The following is an 18,006-nucleotide window of genomic DNA, read 5'->3' as shown; positions in this document are numbered from 1 at the left end:
TTCAGGAGTGCGACACTGAAAATATCCACCGAGATTGCACCATAATCGCTGCCACTGCGGGTTCTAATCAAGCCACTGAGATTTTCTTACAGGATCGCATCATGTCGCAGTTGCATCGGCCACCTCTCTACTCTGAATGTCAACCAAGATCTTCAGATATTCAGAAGATCTTTGGTGTTCTGAATACCAAGATCTTTTCCCTTGCGTCTCAGGTTCTGTCAACTGCAAGGACTGTTTGTGTGCGGTATCGCTCCACAAAAATTCAGTGCCTAGTTATAAGAATCCTCAAAGCATAGTGCAGCATGAAATGTTTTAGATGTTTGCCTTCTGCGCAGATGCTGGACAAAAAAAAGTAAACGTTTTATCTAATAAAACGGGCCGGAATCCAGCCCATGATGGAATTGGAACATACAAAATCACAGTGCATAGGATTGCGAATTTTCCTTTTTCGGTTCGTTCCATCGATGCTGTCTGGTCACTCTGGCGCATAAGCCGAGCGCAAGTGGCACCGAATGAAACAAGACAGCCAGCCGAATCCCATAATTTGTGAAACATTGGCGATACCTTCCGTGACTGAAATCTCGTTGTGTGTCGCCTACCGAATCCAAGGGATTTTTTGCTTTTGGCACATCCTAGAATTGGAATCCAAGGGATTTTTTTGCTTTTGGCACACCCTAGAATTGGACCTCCTCCGTCTTTTCCTCGCTACAAAAAGACATTTCTCCCTTGCAACTTGGCTCTAGCTGGATAATCTCAATCTCTTCATGAAATTATTCTGGCTTTGGGGAAAAAATGATATTTCTGCTGTGGAATGCCAACAAAATAGGGATGAAAAAAAAGAGAGAATAACATGTGTTTTGTCCTAAACTATCGTTGAAATTTTATACATGTGTGAGAACCAAGCATTTTCTTGGGTGGTCAGTGGAGCTTTGTATCCCTACCCACTATGGATTAAACTTTAGATTTACTTCTTGTGTATCTCGTTAAGTCAAAATTTTCTTCTAATAATAAATGATGTACTCATAGCGAGACACTTATGGTAACTTCGTTAATTTTTAAATTTTACATCTCTAGTCTTTAGTAATCACTGTGTAAATATGTATATGTGATAGTGTGAATGTGCGCGTGCGAGTGTATTGTACCAAGTTTTCTCAAAAAATAAATAAATTTGATACATGTGTGTTTGCAAAGAAAAAAGAAACTCGAGGCATGCGGACAGTGCGGCTGCTCGTCGGGACTACCGCGACAGAGCAGGGCCGGGCCGTCCATATCTCGGCTGGAGCCCACGGGTTCCCCGTCTCATCTCCCGGTCGATGGGCCAAGCGGGCCACACCTTCCGCCTCCCAACTTGACGTGACTTGTGTCTGGATCGCTGCTCTCCTCATGTGCAGGGGTAGTAACCGACAGCAGGTCTGGTTCATGCCTAATCTTATTACGATTAACTTTAGTTAAACGATTAACCTTAGTGGAACGTGGTTTGTCAAAAAAGTGTGGTGAATAAATTCTTAGGCATAAATGTAGCGAAGTAAGTTAAAAAACTGAGTGTACGACGTGTGAGTCAAGTAACTAACAAAATTAGATTGTCTTGTTTACAACAATCAACCAAATAATTACTTAAAATCTATGATATAACTAAATTTAAACGTGAAAAGATTAGACACCAACACAAACATGCCCTTGCTAACTTGGCGCCAAAGCATCTCGTCCATGCAAAGCTTTTTTGGTCACAGTACAGATCTCTAGAGAGGAGAAGGTTGCCCCCAGCCTAAGACTCTCTTTGTGTGCAGCTGAAGCTATCTATGCCAGCGCAGACAGATCATAAGATGTTCTTAAACCCACGTGTTTGTCACTCTGAAACATGATATAATTGAAGCTTGGTAAGATCTACACTGGAGCAATCATGGTGCCGCATCTACCTACTTGTATTGTCTAACTGCTGCATGCATACAGTAACCTTTTGTCCATCTGAAAAACTCGAATGTGAGCAAAGCTTCTTGTAGAAACAACGAGTCACCCAAATGTAGAAGTAGAAGTAGAAGTAGGAATTGCATTTCCAAAGTGAATCTGCAAATCTTTAACCCGGACAACAGGACACGCGAGAGAGAGAAATCGCTGACGGATGCCGGCAGAGACAAGTTGCTGCTCCAACCTGTAATCAGTCACCTTTCTGTGGACACTTTTGTCGTCGGCGGTTGATCGCAAATCACATGCCGGCCGGCCGGCCGGGGAAGCTGAACTCGGCGACGAGAGGATAGGAGAGGAGGGACCAACCCGTTCGCATCGGTCGCCGAGACGGTCCCGCGCTGACGATGAGCGATGGCAGTCCCAATGGGGGGAATCAAAAGGGAGGAGAAATTCCGTTAAAAACGAGAGGATCCAGGCCAATCGATTCGATCGGTGCTAAAGCGGCGTTGGCTCCTTGAGCAGCGTGTGTGTTGCCTTCTTGTTTCTACCTGCCCTCGTCGGAAACCGGGTTTCGTTCCTAGCTGCTGCCTCGAGATCAGTTTCTTTTGGTTTTTGGTTCGCAACAGTCTGTTGACTGGTGCATGGCCTGAACCATGGCTAGGCCAGCACCAGAGGCGGAACAGTCGATCATGTGCGCCTCTGAAAAGATATATATTTTCTTCAATTTTCAAATACTTTCTTCTTCTGAGTTGTGTGGATCGGATTCCTGCCGAGTGAGTCACTGTGGGCTGTGGCTGTCTGCACTTGTCAATATTTGTGCCTGGTCTTCCGAGAGGTCAGGGGTGTGCAGTTTGGAAGGATTCGCAGGCTTTTTACAGATGCCAAATGACTTTACACATGCTCGGTTGTTTCAAGAATCAAGACGGCCGGATCAGTAAGTACCTCGTCGATATGACGATACTAGGGTCAGTGGCCAGAATCGATTCTCGGACGTGTTTGCGACAGCAAAGGTACGGCACGTAGCTCATCCAATGCAGATGCAGCATTATTCCGTCCATGTGGTACAACTGTGAAGCTTAAAGGCTTGTTTGGCCGAGTTTCTCGTGATCTAATTTTTTGGGAGAAATAACTTTAGTTAAAAAATTATTTTGTAGTTAAAAGTAATTATCTAAAATAAATTCTATAAAAAACAATTCTATAGAGGAAGTGAGTTAGTGAAATTTAATTTTCTTTCAGCTCTTAATATCTATTTTATTTAAAAAATCATTTATACAGAATCACTCATAACTGAAAAGTGCAAACTACCATTTGACAAATCTTTCACTAATTTTACTCTAAAAATTGGTTTGATAGCTCTGCTAAATAGACTTAAAAGTAACACTTACATGTAGCAAATCGAACAGACGTGGAGCAGCGGTTATTTTCACACTTTTGATGCAGCAAAAGACTAGGTAGCTCCCAAAACATTGGAAAGCGTGCTATAAATACTTGCTAACGAAGCTGTTTTTTGGACCTATCTTGGTGCACCTAGCAAAACTACAAAGACCTAAATGCGAATTTCTAAAATTTACACGCTCGCGCTAAAGTATCATGAATGAATGGGGATCCGATGTAACGTGACCGCTCTGCACACACTTGCATTTTTTAACGAGTCACCTCACTTCATCTGATACTAATCTTGACCCAAAAAACTGGTGTAATGGAGCCGGCATGTAACGGCCGTGCTATCACGTGACGGGCACATGGGTTCAGCTTTCCCTCCTACCCTCTGCACCGCGCAGTGCGCACACATGATTATCTATGCGATTTTTTCCCTAAGGGATTATCTATGTGACTGTGATTCCAAACGCAGTAGAACGCATCAAGTGTACTTCATTGGCACACATGGAGCGGGTTTGGTAAGTTTTATAGAACTGTATCGTATAAATAGATTAAAAATATATTAATTTAAAATATATTTATTAAAAAGATAGTATTTGATTTGTTGTACTTGTCTGGATAGTTTGATTTGAGTTTTTATTTATTTAATTGAATCTAAATTCGTGTGATCACTTGTAACACTGACAAATACATACACCTGCGTAAAACGAACGTAAAGCTGCATCCACCAAACAGGCTACAGGTTTCACTCTCGAGTAAAATAAGATCATATATTTATATTCACCGTACTAGATGGTAACAATAGATATAAACAAACAAATATTTTTTTAAAAATTATACGTATTCATCAAACCATACTACAGAAAATTCAGACACCCAAACACACACGGTATATCATGCTGCTCGGCTAGTACGTGCACGCACCCAGCTCTAGAGCAGTCTAACGGCCCCCCGTGTCGACCCAAACAACTCGTGCGCCCACTGTAGACTCCTGACGAGGGACGTGTGGTCTTCCGTTCCGAGGCCGCCCGCGCGGCCTCCCCTACGTGTCCCCCCGCGCCCCCACCGCCGAAACAGCGCACAGCCAACTAGCCAAGTCGCTGCTCGCGCGGGGGGCGGGTCGGGGTCGCACGTGACCGGGCCCCGGGGTGGGGGCGGGGGGTAGCGATCTCGGATCCGTATCGGGCAGCGCGGCCGCGGGGGGTCCCGTTCCGCGGAGACGGACGAACGGACGGACCACCGCCCCTGGATAGATTCGATCTTCGGCTGGGGCGGGCGAGCCCCAGCGCGGGGACGAGAGTGACCGCCGGCGCGCCGTCTGCCGTGCTGCGCCCGCCCGGCGCGCGGCGGGGTTGGGGTCGGGTGGGGTGGGGTTGGGTGAGATGGCATGGCGCCGGTACGGTCGTGCAGGCGAATATATACGATACGATTCGGCAGAGGCGCGTGCCGGGGTTGGTACCACTCCAGGTATGGGCGTGCCGGATGCCGCGCCTGTCAGGCAAACCCAGGCTTTGCCTTTCAGGGTTCAGATGGATCGATCATGGATAGATGGATGGATGGATGGATGGGAGAAATAGGGTTGATGCAACAGCAGTCACCAGGGATACGGTACAGGATTGCGATCCAACTTTTTTTGGAGCCACACGGCAAGTATACCACTACTTTTTACACGTACGAGTAGTAGTAATTCAGTATGTGGTGCTATCCCAAAGAATTGTTGGATAGTAGTAATTCAGTATGTGGTGCTATCCCAAAGAAATGTTGGATTCTTACACACACACAAAAAAAAAACCGTGCTAGCAGAGGGGCTTAAGCTTCTGACCGTTTCAAAGTTAACTTTGAAGTATCCTCGCGAACGAAGAATAGTTAAACTCCAAGCTTCTGGCCGTTGTTTGGTTCTTTCCTCTGAGAAAACAAGCTAAAATTTAGTTGCTTCTAACAAAATAGCCACTGTAATTTTTAACTGGCTAAAATTTTAATTTAACTTTAAACCAAATACTATTTAACGTGATACTAATTTTGACATGGTCAAATTTTTTAGCTTTTTTGGAGACGAAGATCAAACAACCCCCAAGTTCTAACATTGCATGATAGTCATTTGGTGGTCCCCTGCGAAGCAAAGTTGGTCGACTTCGGTGTGACGTGCTCGGTGCATAGCGTCACTTCCTGGTACCATGCGTGTCTCTCCCTATAAATTTCCGGCAGGTTACACCATTACTCCGTGCCAGTACTTGGCTGCCACCTTACGATCGGCAAACGTGTGCGGCTTGTCATGGAGCCGCCCTTCTCCTCGGTGATTCTGGAGCACCCTTTCTCTTTTCTTCCAGGTCGTGTCGGTATCACGCTTCCGTGTGGCTTCTCGCGGAGGCACGTGTGGTGTGCGCGTTCGCGGGCGCGCGAGAGGGCTCCCAATAGATGGGTGGCAAGGAGACAGATAAGGAGCCATTGATCTCGAGCCTGCTATTTCGCGCATGATCATACAGTCTCTTGCTCTTTTATTTTTTAGAATTTTTTTCTTCTTATCTTTTTTTAAAAAAGATTTGTATAAGAAAACTTTAGCTCAAATTTTTTTAAAAAAATTACACGAGAAAAGTTTGGTTTAAAAGTTTTTAGAAAAAAATAACGAAAAGAGTTTTGGAAAAAATCAGGAAAAAGTTACTTAAAAGAATTTTCAAAAGTTTGGTTTAAAATTTTTTAGAAAAAATAAAGAGAAGAGTTTTGGAAAAAAATTCAGAAAAAAGTTACATAAAAGAATTTCCGCCGCTCGAGATTGGCTGCTGGGTACTGTGGGGCCCAGGAATCTACGTGGCCAATGATGGCCGGACGAGGATCCTCTGCAGTTGGGCTAGGGAAGTGGAAGTCAGATACGCACAGTTATCTGTGAGGAGAGCTACGGTCCGATTTTATTGTGACATGATTGTTCATATAGAATAATCTATTTGTTTCGCTCTGCACAAAAATTGTACCAGGGAATCTGGGTCATAGAAATCAGATCGGACAGCTCACAGTGGGGGCGAAGTCACGCTACCGTGCTCATCTGACTTCACCCTGAATTCAGATGAGCCCAATAATCCATGATGGCCATGCACAGCACAATCATTGCTTGCGTTTCATCGTGCCGCAAGGACAGCGTGATGGCCATGTACGTGACGCATGGCTCGTTCACTCTTTACCCCTGTTGCTGGTCGTTCTTACGACCACTGTTGCTTACGCAAGGCTGGTACGCACCCATGGTCAGTCCCCGATGACTGGTCCTTGGTTCGGGAAAAGCAACGTGCGTTGACTTTGTACTTGGTTAGTAGAGAGCACATACTCTGGCCCTGTGTACGTACGTAAGGGGTATATTTTGTAGTGAGAAACGTTATGATTATGAGACTCAAAATTGTTTGTAGTCTGTGAGTGGGTGGGTGAATCTGTCGGCTATGAAACAAATATTGTTTACATTTTTTGCTACGGAAATGTTACTCTAACTTTGTGTTTTTTTTTTATTCTTCACCACTGAATACAGCTGTATTATCTGAACATGAACGCGTGAACTCACCCCACACACGCACGCACGCAACCCCCCACACACCTAACGCACGTACATGCTAGTCCTACACCTACACGCAGCTTGAAGAAAGCGTCTATCTGGAGATCACCGGAACCCAACGAGAATTCCGTAGACGATGAGCACATCGTAGTCCTATCTGTGTTAGCCTATGACTATGCACGCTGAAATGAGATGCTTGGGGGAGGAAACGACCTTGAGTGGACTGTATTTAATGTAATTTGGCTGTTGGTGCAACAAGCAAAGGGGTGTCCTACCAGACGGGTCTCACGCTTTGCAAATGTCAGCCGGGGGTTGATATTCTCGAGATCATAGCTTCACCCCTGGTCAAGAGAGAAGACCCTGCAATAGTAATGTTATGTGATTGAAAATAATATTGAAGCTTATAGGAAGTCATAAGGACCATATAGAGAAGTTCCTTTAACTAAGGATAACACACCTTGGGTCCATACAAAAGGTCACTCATGTAGTACATTGGCCTCCGAACCAGAGCTGCACTAACGGATTATGGATGGCTACGATGTATAGGAATAGCTCTCCCCCTACATCAGGTGAGGTTAAAATTGGAGGATGAGAAAGATTCCTCTTGAGGTCATGGAATGTTGACTCTTCTTGCTCGGTGAACTTGAAACCTTCATGGTTTCTTAGAAGCTTGAAAATGGTATTCCCCTCTAATCGAGAAATAAAATAACAGTGTTGTCATGCATACGGTTAGTCTTTAAACTTTCTTTGTTGTGTTTGGATGTTGCATATCCTCTATAGTTTTTATTTTCTTAGGGTTTGTTTCAATGCCTTGATTAGACACTAAGAACCCAAGTAGGCTTCCTAAAGAAACTCCAACGATAGGCTTTCTTAGGATTTAACATCATTCGATGTTTCTTGAGGTTGTTGAAGGTTTCTTATAAATCAACGAGTAAATCCTCTATGATCTTGCTCTTAACAACTACATCGTCAATGTATACCTCAAGATTCTTTCCTATTTGATCATCAAAAGTAATCTGAACATAACTTTGGTAAGTAGCATCAACACTATTTGAACCAACAAGCTTTTTACATAGAAACAAACTCTAAAAGGCATGATAAACGAAGTTTTCTCATCTTCCTTACACATGTTATTCTGGTGACAACCCAAATATGTATCTAGGAAACTAAGCAACTCAGACATGTAAGTTGAGGCAACCAATTGGTCGACCATCAAGAGTGAAAAAGGATCATTTGAGCATGCCTTACTTAAGTCGGTGAAGTCCACAAACTTCTCCACTTATTGTTGGCCTTCTTCATTATCACAGGATTGGCCAACCACTCGGGCTAAATGACTTCTCGTATAAAGCGTACCTTAGAGTTTGCTTATCTAGGTTGAATAGCTAGCATGTGCTCGATCACTTCATAGGGGATTTCAAGCATATCAGATAGCTTCCACACGAGCACATATGTGTTAGCCCGAAGAAAGGTGAAGAGCTCGAGTTCTTATTTATGATCTGAGCCTATCTGGAGACACTTGGATGGCTCTGTCGTGTCCAATGAATAGTCTTAATGTCATCATTGGGATTAGGAGATATCTTAGGGCTGAAGTACTTAGGTTGCTTCTGTACAGAATTAATATCATACAATGCCATTTGCTTGGCCAGCTCAAGATTTTTCTTATCGCACTTAAGAACCAAATACTTATCTTTGCACACTGTAATGACTCCTTATGGCTCTGGCAACTTCACACATTTGTACGCATAGTGGGCACCAGCCATGAACTTGGCTAGAATGGTTGACTGATAATACCACTATATGCCATCTCAAAGTCTGCCATGCCAAATAGAAATTCCTTTGTTAAAAAAATCTTGGGCATCTTGAAAGTGACCGCATGCGAGACTTGTCTGATAGGCGCGACCAAAGATACTACATGAAAAATAAATAAAAGAGACACAAAATTAGTGACGGGTCATAATATGACCCGTCACTAATTATAATAGTGATGGATCATAGTTGTGACCCGTCACTAATGATGACTTATCAGTAACGAGTCATCCTAGCCGATCATTAGTGATGTATCAAGTTTTCGCTCATCACTAATAATGACTCATCAGTGATGGGTCATCCTAGGCCAATCATTAGTGACGGTAAAATTTTGATCTATCATTAATGAACAACTCATCAGTGATGGGTTATCCTAAGTCAGTCATTAGTGACAGGTCAAATTATGACCCGTCACTAATGACCTTTTTACAATTTTTTTTCTCTTATTTTTCTCACCTCAACAACAGTACTTAATGTATAAAAGATGTAATCAGTAGACTCATGCTTCACATATCTTTAGTAATATATTGGTTTCGTTGTAATTGATATTATATTGGTTTCGTGGACATAGAAGAAATGCAAGTATGTTATGGATATGGTAGTTGAATCATCACCATAAAGGTGTTTTCATAATTGGTAATAGTATTCATCTATTACAGTTAGATGCCTTTTGGAAGTTGGAGTTGATGTAAACAAACTAAAACCTTGATGTTAATACCAAGTTGAATATGCAGCTGAGAAGAGAGAACCAAAACAGAATATTTTTTAATATTTCTTTTATTTTTCTCTTATTTGTTTCTTACCTCAGTAGCACTAGAATAATAACTATTGTATATTTTTGCTCAAGTTTGATATAAGGGGTGACGGCTATGGACATAAACATGTGTTCTAAAAATAGTGCAGAAACTTCAGCGGGCGAGAATTCAATCTTCTAGACCAAATTTGATCTCGAAAAAACTACCGAATCTGACAAAGTCAAGAAAAAATGGATAAAACTTTTTCTATAGATATCCGTAGAGTCAAAAAAATATCAAAATCAGAGTTCATATGGAAAAGTTATATCTGTTTTATCGAAGGAACTCCGAGTCACCTATCAAATTGCGATATTTGGCAAAATCAGTTATTAGTGATGGGTCAAGAGTACGACCCGTCACTAATACTCAGTTAGTAGTGACAGGTCACAATTCTGATCCGTCACTAATAAGTCATCAATAGATATGTCACTGTTATGACCTGTCACCTATGACATTTGGCATAGAAGGTTAAAATGATAAAATATCATATTTGTCACTTAAGATCTGTCACTAATGATGGTTATGACCCGTCACTTAAGACATTGTTTATGTAGTTAGAGCCTGAGATTACACCGTAGAAGGCATGCTTCGGTGGATCAATCCTTGTTCTAGGTACCCCTCACTAATGACGGTTATGACCTGTCACTTAAGACATTTTTTCATGTAGTGAGAGCTCGAGATTACGCCGTAGAAGGCATGCTTCAATGGATCAATCCTTGTTCTAGCACATGCATAGTATCTAAAGTATCCAGAAATAAGATATTTAGATAATTTTCACTATCGACAATAACTTGATTTACCTTGTAATTATTGATGGTGAGCTCAACCATGATCAAATAACAACCGAGGTGGCTAATCGAGCAGGACAATCATTCTTGTCGAACATAATCAGGACGTCTAACCACTTGAGGACCTTTGGCACTGAAGAAATTATGACATTGATCTCCCGTTTGATACACTTATACTACCACTTAGATTTGTAGGTGGTAGATCTCCAAATATATGGTTGATGGTATACTCGTTGCTATGAAATGATATATCGTTGTCATGATTATCTTCTTCGTACTATCGGGATATAGAGTCCGGAGGCCTACTCAAGAACTTCGTTCCCAAGTTCTTTTCCACATGTTTAAGCACGATAAGTAGTCAAATCATATGTATCTGATTTATGACACAAATATACAATCTTGCAATCTTATGTTTGTTAATTATTTATTAAGTAGTGCCATGTTACCTCGCCACAGACTCACAAAGTCACAATGTCTTGAGAAAAGAAGTTATTCCCACTGTAACTTTTGTTCTACATTCTTGTGTTTGGTCTTTACAGCTACGCACTCTGCCGCTGCTGAGAGAGAGAGAGAGCGAGAGAGAGAGAGACCACGTTGTGCAGCACATGTGTAGCTGTTTTCATGGAAGGATCAACTTTCTATCCTCTGGATCGTAATATGTCTGGCACAAAATCGTGCAGGCTACTGCTGGTCTGCTGCTTTCCTCGTGAAAAGTTCTATCACCGCTGCCGGGCGCGTCTTTACTTAACGGTGGTGCGAACCATGAAACCCCTTCGCCCAATCGAGCTTGGAAGCATCACTGATGGAGTCACATATATTACTAGTGCTCCAGCCATCTCGATCTGGGTTTTTAGAGGGTCGAGCTATGGCGGATTGGCGGCGATGTACACGAAAAGGACGCGGCAGGGAGGTCGTACCTTTGTGTCGCCTGAGAGCCCATCACCCGAGATGCGAATTTTTCTTGCCACGAAACTGATCGAACTCGGCGTGAAAAGGCGGTTGTGCTTGCCGCGACGCGAGCCTTCGCAATCAAAGTGGCTGGGGCCAGCTTTGTCGCGTCGCTCTGAAGCTCGGCACTGCATTCTACAGGGCCAAACTGTTGCGCGAATTCTTAGATCATCGTTCATATTTCTTTCATTTCCCGTTTCTATTATCTTTATTTTTTTATCTTTAATAATTTTTTTTAAAGGATTCGCGAAAAGAAATAAGAGAATCCCATTTCAAAGTGAATTAACTTAGATATTACTTCGTGACGAGAACTATGAAGATAAATCGTTAAAATATTAAAAAAAACGAAAATCTGTTTGTAAAGAGGATTTAACCCCTAACAGGAATCCCTTCTGGATGATTTTAATATGAATCAGAATGCCCGATGGCCGTCTCCTGTTGCTTCGAAACTCGAAGAGCTGGAGCTCGGCTGGTACTACCGCTAGTATTTTTCTTCTCTCTCACTATTGTTACTCCACGTTTCATCGTGGCGAGCGTTTCTTGACTCAGACTGCATGGGCCGTGGCGCATTCGCATTTCAAATGCATTTCTTGACTGAAATGGAAGCTAGCAATTCATGGAAAACACACACACGAACGGTCGAACAGATCAGGATATTTACACAGCAACAGGTCAAGGCTCCTACATTATTAATCCAAGGATTTGACATGGATCGATCAACGGGTCGTTGATAGGAACCAAGCCCTTGCTAGATGCTAGCTTGGCTAGGAGTAAGCAACATTGCCCTGGAGTACGTGCTCTGATTAGTTGAGCTGCAACGACGGCGGCGGCTACGAGCACGACCTGATCAGCCCTAGGTTGTAGAGGAACTTCTCGGACCGGGACCGGATCATGTTCCCGAGCGAGCGCCGGCCGCCGCCGTCGCGGCTCAGCGGCGACTTGGGCCCGGCGTCCTCCCTGACGAACAGGATCTGCTCGCCGATCTCCGCGCGGACGGCCTCCACGGCCTGGCCCTGCACGGGCTCCCCCGACGACGCGTCCACCACGTAGAACACGTTCGCCGCCTGCGACCCGCGCGTCTCCACCTCGGCGTGTGTCACCGACAGCCCGTGCTCCCGGAATATGCGCGTCACGTCGGACAGCAGCCCCACGCGGTCCTCGCAGCACAGCTCCAGCCTCAACCCCTGAATCCTCGCAACGAACACTCGCGTTACATCTTGCAGCTCACGACAGTTCGATCGGTAGAATAATGCAAGTGCATGTATACCTCGGTGTACCGCCGTTGGATTGCCGCTTCGAGGCCGCGGCAGAGCCGGTCCCGGTCTTCGCCGGAGGTGGCGGCGCTGTCGTCGAGATGCCTGATGTAGTACTCCTGCAAGCGAGACGTTATATGAGCATGTGTGACCCTTTCTGCCGATAAAACAAGTCTTTTTTCGCTTGTTGTTGTGCAGGACAAGTCATTCAAGTTCACACCAAACAAGGACCGACACAATGAGATATTGCGATGCAGAGATGCCATGGAACAGTTTCAAGAAGCAAACGCAGACAGAGTACGGAGGCATGGCAAGGCGCGCACCTGGTAAGCTTCTGACCCCTCGGCGATGACGGTGCCGTGGAAGACCACGTACTGCATGTCGGTGAGGGTGCACACCGTGTCGAACAGCAGCTTGGGCCGGTCGCGGCACCGCACGTTCACGAGCGTGTACCCCCTCTCCGCGCAGTCCTCCACCGCGACCACCGGCCCGCTGCTGCCCCGCGCGGCGCCGTCGGCCGCCTCGCCGCCCTCGCCGCGGCGGGTGCTGCCGCGGTCCGCGTGCATCATCTGGTGCAGCCGGCGCTGCGCGTGCGCCACGCTCGCCGAGATGGCGGCGCGGGCGGCCTTCTTGTCCCGGCTGCTCCCGCGCAGGACGTGCCGGAGCAGGCGCTTCACCGTGTCCTGGCGGTCCGGGTCCTCGATGGCGCCGCGCGTGTCGGCGTCCGTCACGTACACCAGCGCCGCCACGCGGGCGTCGTGCGTCCACACCTCCGACGCCACGATGTTGCACTTGAGGTCGGTGAGCACCGCGAACACCTCCGACAGGAGGCCCGGCCGGTCCCTGCCGATCAGCTCGATGGTCGTCTGCGCCTCCTCCGCCTCCGCCTCCACGCCGACCGACCGCTCCGGCGCCCGGAAGCTCAGCGATCCCGCTCCCAGTGACTGAAATCCAAATCGACAGCACATCAAGTCATCAACCAGCACGAGAAATGTGCATCTAGGAAGCTAGCGATTGCTTCACTGAAGCCCGAGGATCAAATGGAGAGCCGAAAAAGAGCTAAAAAAACTCCCGCACTTTACCTGTTCAATTCTGTCGATGACTTGGCCATCATAAAGTTTATTCGCATCCTGATCCACGACATGGAACACTGCATAAAGGCAACAAAGCCACACCCACCACTCAAGATCAAAAGATGGAAAGATCACAATCCAAGCAAAAGCCACACTTTGCATCAGCCCAAAAAGACACCATCTTTCTTCTTCTTAAACTATCCAAGACAGGGAGGTTGCAAAGCAGCACTCACCGTCCATGAACCACTCGCCATCGGAGGAAATGTAGGCCCTCTTTATGGTCAGCTTCAGATCAGTCAGCACCTGAACCACCTCCAGCAAGGTCCCGTACTTGTTCGCGCTGTCCACCTGCAGAGAGGAAACCAACCGCACAAGTGTGAGACGAAGGGGGAAAAAACTCTGCAAGAATTCGCAGGAGGCAAGAACGCAGAGCTAGCGAGCTCCAGAAGCCAGAGCTGCGTTTGGTGCTTGCCTTCACCAAGGTGGCAGTCATGTCGGAGTCGTTGTCCACGGTGACCCTGCGAGTTGCAAACGGCCAAGAACCAGAACAGTTAGCAAAGGACACAGGTCGTCAAAGGGCAGAAAGAAACATACATGGGTTCCTGGGTTGGGAAGAAGAAGAGAAAGGACTAAACCTTGGAGGGTTCATTCTGATGACCAGCTTCTCGAACTCGTCGACCATCTCAGTGCTTCTGCTTCGAGACCCACACGCCATCATTGTCCAAGGTTCTCGCTCGCACAAGAGAAGACAGAGGAACCAGTTGGGAAGGTGGCGAGGCAAAAGGGATGCTTCTCCTTTGCTCCCCGCAATCTGAGTGTACTCCCTGTTCTCTGAGTGGATGGTGGTGTCCCTCTCCCTTTCCCCTGTTCTCTGAAGGAGCTCACCTAGTCCTAGTTATATATATCCCGGCCATGGGGGGTAGGAGGAGAGGACAACATGGCTTCTTGTGGATTTGTGTATGCATCTTCCTCCGCCTCCTCTCTCTCTCTCGGGGGCTGGGCTGTGTCTGTGTGTGGTTTTGTTGTGGGCAGGCAGTGGTGTTTGGTTGGTGTCCCTTCACTGGTTTAAAGGGAGATGTTTGGGGGAAAAGACCATCCCAATGGGGGCCTTTGTTTCTCTGCCTCTCCATATTGGACATGCTTGGTTTCCTTCTTGCTAGAAAAAAGAAGCGATCCAAGAGTGGGACCTAGCTATGTTTATTTGGTTCATACTCACCCCAGTTACGAATACTTGAGTTTTGGATCCGACACATTCTTCAATATATAATTTTAATCACTATTTTCATTAGAATATAATAATTAAACCCAATAAATTTTCGAGATTACGAAAGTATCTTTCGTAAGTTATTTACATATATGATCTCCATGTTTTGAAACTACTCACTTCAAAAGTTATTAATAGTTAAAATTTCAAAAGATTAACTGAATCTTATACAAACAACAAGGATTTATGGCCGGAAGGGGTCCTCATTTGTTTTTTTGCTGAACATGCATGCGTGTGGATAATTAACTATAAATTTCAAAAGATTAACTGAATCTTATACAAACAACAAGGATTTATGGCCGGAAGGGGTCCTCATTTGTTTTTTTTGCTGAACATGCATGCGTGTGGATAATTAACTATATTTATCGGGGATACGCAATCATGTACTTCTCCACAATTGGAGATTGAAGAAATGCCGAGATGCACCAGGAAACAAAAAATATATATTTTTCAGCCGGCCACAAACATTGCCGCTCTATTAAATTCTAGATAGATACTCTCTGAATGTCCTGGGGAATTTGGATGCATGATCTTAGTGATTTTTTCAGCAGGACTCATCTGACTTTTGGGCTCATCTAGTTGCATATGCTTATCGGCCAGGCCAGCGGTGAGGATCAAGCTTCCTATCGGCTACCACTTTCCTATAGCCCCTCCAAACCTCCTCCAATTTTGCAAGAGAAGGAGAAGAGAGAGTTGAGATAGAGGGGGTGGAGAAAGATCACCTCTTCCATGACTTCGATGTGTTCATCACTGGGCAGGCCAGAGTCGTACAATAGGAAAAAAAATAGAAGCACAGTAGAAATATTCAACGATAAGTATATTTGCACCCATGGGCGAACTACTTGAAAGGGAGAGGGTGTGGATCAGCGGATAAAAAAAATAAAAATTACAGTTAAACCTCAGAATTTTATTCTTAACGCACCTCCTTCAAGTTAAACTCTTGCATCCACTCGGTCCAATTTTGTGGGGCTGCACCCCTTCATTTTACTTTAACTTCGCCACTGCTTGCACGGCTCTGGTACCTTTGCGTAATAAAATGGTATCAGCTGATTAGGTGGCAAAAATTGTATTGGTTGCTTACTGCAGTGTCATATGGCCGTGCTTATGTTATGGTCGAAAAATATAGCATAGGCTCGTGGTACAATAGCGGACCTTTGTAATGCAAAAGGTCGACCTGCACTTTTGTTTTGAATCAAAAGGTCAACCATGCACTTGCCTTGTAGCCTTTACTTATACTCCCTCCAGTAAAAAAAAAGACGTTCTTGGGTTGAGTTTAGAGATCAAGGTGTGATTAGTAGCTGATCAAAGTGACCATGTAACCCCTAGTTATTCTTCTCATTTACTACTGTGCATCCATACTTGTATAGGCTCCATAGCATGCCTATGCATTATACGAGGGGTACATACGGAAAGTCGGTCTTGGACACTCAAAACGTCACTTTCACATAGATTTTTGCCTCAAAGTTTAAACTTCGTTCTTTCGCGATGGAGGGATAAGAAGTTAGGAACTTATTCTCTTGCAATATACTGTATAACATATAAAAACGACCATGACAATGACTAAATTTTATTACACATAAGGTCTAATACCTAGCGACATAGGAATGTACTACCACTTAACCGCTACAACCAGCATATGACAATTGAGCAACAAACATATAACCCGCGTATGAACACGACGACCTAATAGCCCGTACTAAGCATAATGATATATAATTCTTCTGCGTGTTTAGTGACAAAAAGAAAACGTGACAACACACTCGTCTTGAGTAACAATTCTCCGTCATCTAAATTGCACAATATCAGTATAAATAATAAGGGGATATCCTATCAGGATTCACATCGGTAAATACTAGTTGACAGTTGATATTATCAAGACTGTAGCCCCACCGTATGACCAAACAAGACTCGTACGATCAGTTCCCTAATCGCATAAGAAAACCCTACAACCAACAAGCGTTTGCTGATTGCGGGGCAGGTACTTACCTAATCCGTCTAATCTCATTTAATAACATTCACTTAAGTATTTTTCTTCCCCAGGCATCTCCTCTTGGCGAGCAAAGTCGTGGCTAGTGTAGAAATGCAGTGTCCCGTCCCGTAGCATTAAATGCTATGAGATGATCTTTCAGGCAGGCGTGACGTCGTTCGACGGATAGGACATAGCCTATAGGATGATCAGGCAAGTGAGATGGTCTCACAGGCGAGTGTGCAACGCGTGGTGATGTGACAAGATGTACCGGTCTACCAGAGTAGGACAAACTTGCCTATTCTTTGTTATCATAGGTTAGGAGTAGTTGGCCCCATCAGTATTAGGTCGGTCTCAGGTTTAGCACGGTTTGTTTGTATATATCATTCTCTGCCTACTATATAAACGGAGGAGGATCAGACTTGTAAGAGAAAAATTCATTATGTAACAAGTTCATCCAAGTCATAAAAAAATTAATAAGACGTAGAAATGTTATCCCATGGGAGATATGAACCTGAATAATTTATTGTGCTCTTGATTTTCCTTCGATACACACATACATCGGAAATGTTGATCATGCGCCTGTCATCCGGGACACCCCGAAAACATTGTCAGGGATTAACCATCGACACACAACATACTATTTGCTCTCACTTGGCAAATGCTTAGGCCCCATCTGGATAGGTTGTTGCTTTAGAGCTTCTGGCTGACTAAAAAAGCGGTTATAATTGTTAAATTTTGGTTATTGGTTTTTACAATAACTTTTAGTTTCTCAGCATACCAAAAATCAGAAAAACTCCTCTCAATCTATTTCTCTGCTTCTAGTTCGTTTTGATAGCTTTCTCAGCCTTTCTTAGCTAAAAATCACCGGAAGCAGAGGTCAAAAGCCATTTTTTTAGACAACTTCTAACTTTTTTAAAAAATATATAGAAAACAACTTATCCAAAGGGAGCCTTAGATTTAGGGCAAGGAGAACAATGGGGTCCCCTGTTTCATCAACAGTGCCAGCATGCATTATTTTTTTAAAACTAATTAGCAAGAGAGTTATTTGTTATATTGATAAGGAGAACTTTTTACAGCAAACAATACGAAACAAGAAAAAAGAAAAGCGAAGGCTAACAAATCGGCCGCACCAGCGAAATAGGACTACTCTCCACGAAGAAGTTGTCCCAAGCGTCGCACGAGTATGTGGCCAGCTGGGACGGATGGACTGATACCTTCTCTTTGGCTCCTCTCCTTCCTGACCATCTCCATCTGCCTATCGTTGGCCTCAATCCTCTTTTCACCATGTGTCCAC

The 18,006-nt window shown here is 44.5% G+C and overlaps 1 protein-coding gene across 1 annotated transcript; it reads right to left on the bottom strand.

Moving 5' to 3' along the window:
- Positions 1 to 11,728: 11,728 nt before the first annotated feature.
- On the bottom strand, positions 11,729 to 14,564 carry LOC133894807 (ACT domain-containing protein ACR4-like). The gene is made up of 7 exons (XM_062334977.1): positions 14,115 to 14,564; positions 13,952 to 13,997; positions 13,713 to 13,827; positions 13,489 to 13,556; positions 12,730 to 13,350; positions 12,421 to 12,525; positions 11,729 to 12,337 (listed from the first exon to the last, which is right to left on the bottom strand). The coding sequence occupies exons 1-7, from the start codon at positions 14,195 to 14,197 to the stop codon at positions 11,984 to 11,986; spliced, it is 1,392 nt and encodes a 463-aa protein (XP_062190961.1). The 5' UTR covers positions 14,198 to 14,564; the 3' UTR covers positions 11,729 to 11,983.
- Between the last annotated feature and the right edge of the window lie 3,442 nt (positions 14,565 to 18,006).

The sequence above is a fragment of the Phragmites australis genome, chromosome 16 (assembly GCF_958298935.1).
Source record: "Phragmites australis chromosome 16, lpPhrAust1.1, whole genome shotgun sequence".
Classification (NCBI taxonomy): domain Eukaryota; kingdom Viridiplantae; phylum Streptophyta; class Magnoliopsida; order Poales; family Poaceae; genus Phragmites; species Phragmites australis.
This window is presented reverse-complemented; position numbering and strand designations above follow the sequence as displayed.

Excerpts from the sequence above, each read along its gene's own strand:
- LOC133894807 (XM_062334977.1), bottom strand. The coding sequence starts at position 14,197 with ATGATGGCGTGTGGGTCTCGAAGCAGAAGCACTGAGATGGTCGACGAG. Across the intron at positions 13,998-14,114 it reads ATCAGAATGAACCCTCCAAG|GGTCACCGTGGACAACGACT; the intron begins GTTTAGTCCTTT and ends TGCAACTCGCAG. Across the intron at positions 12,338-12,420 it reads TCCAACGGCGGTACACCGAG|GGGTTGAGGCTGGAGCTGTG; the intron begins GTATACATGCAC and ends GCGAGGATTCAG.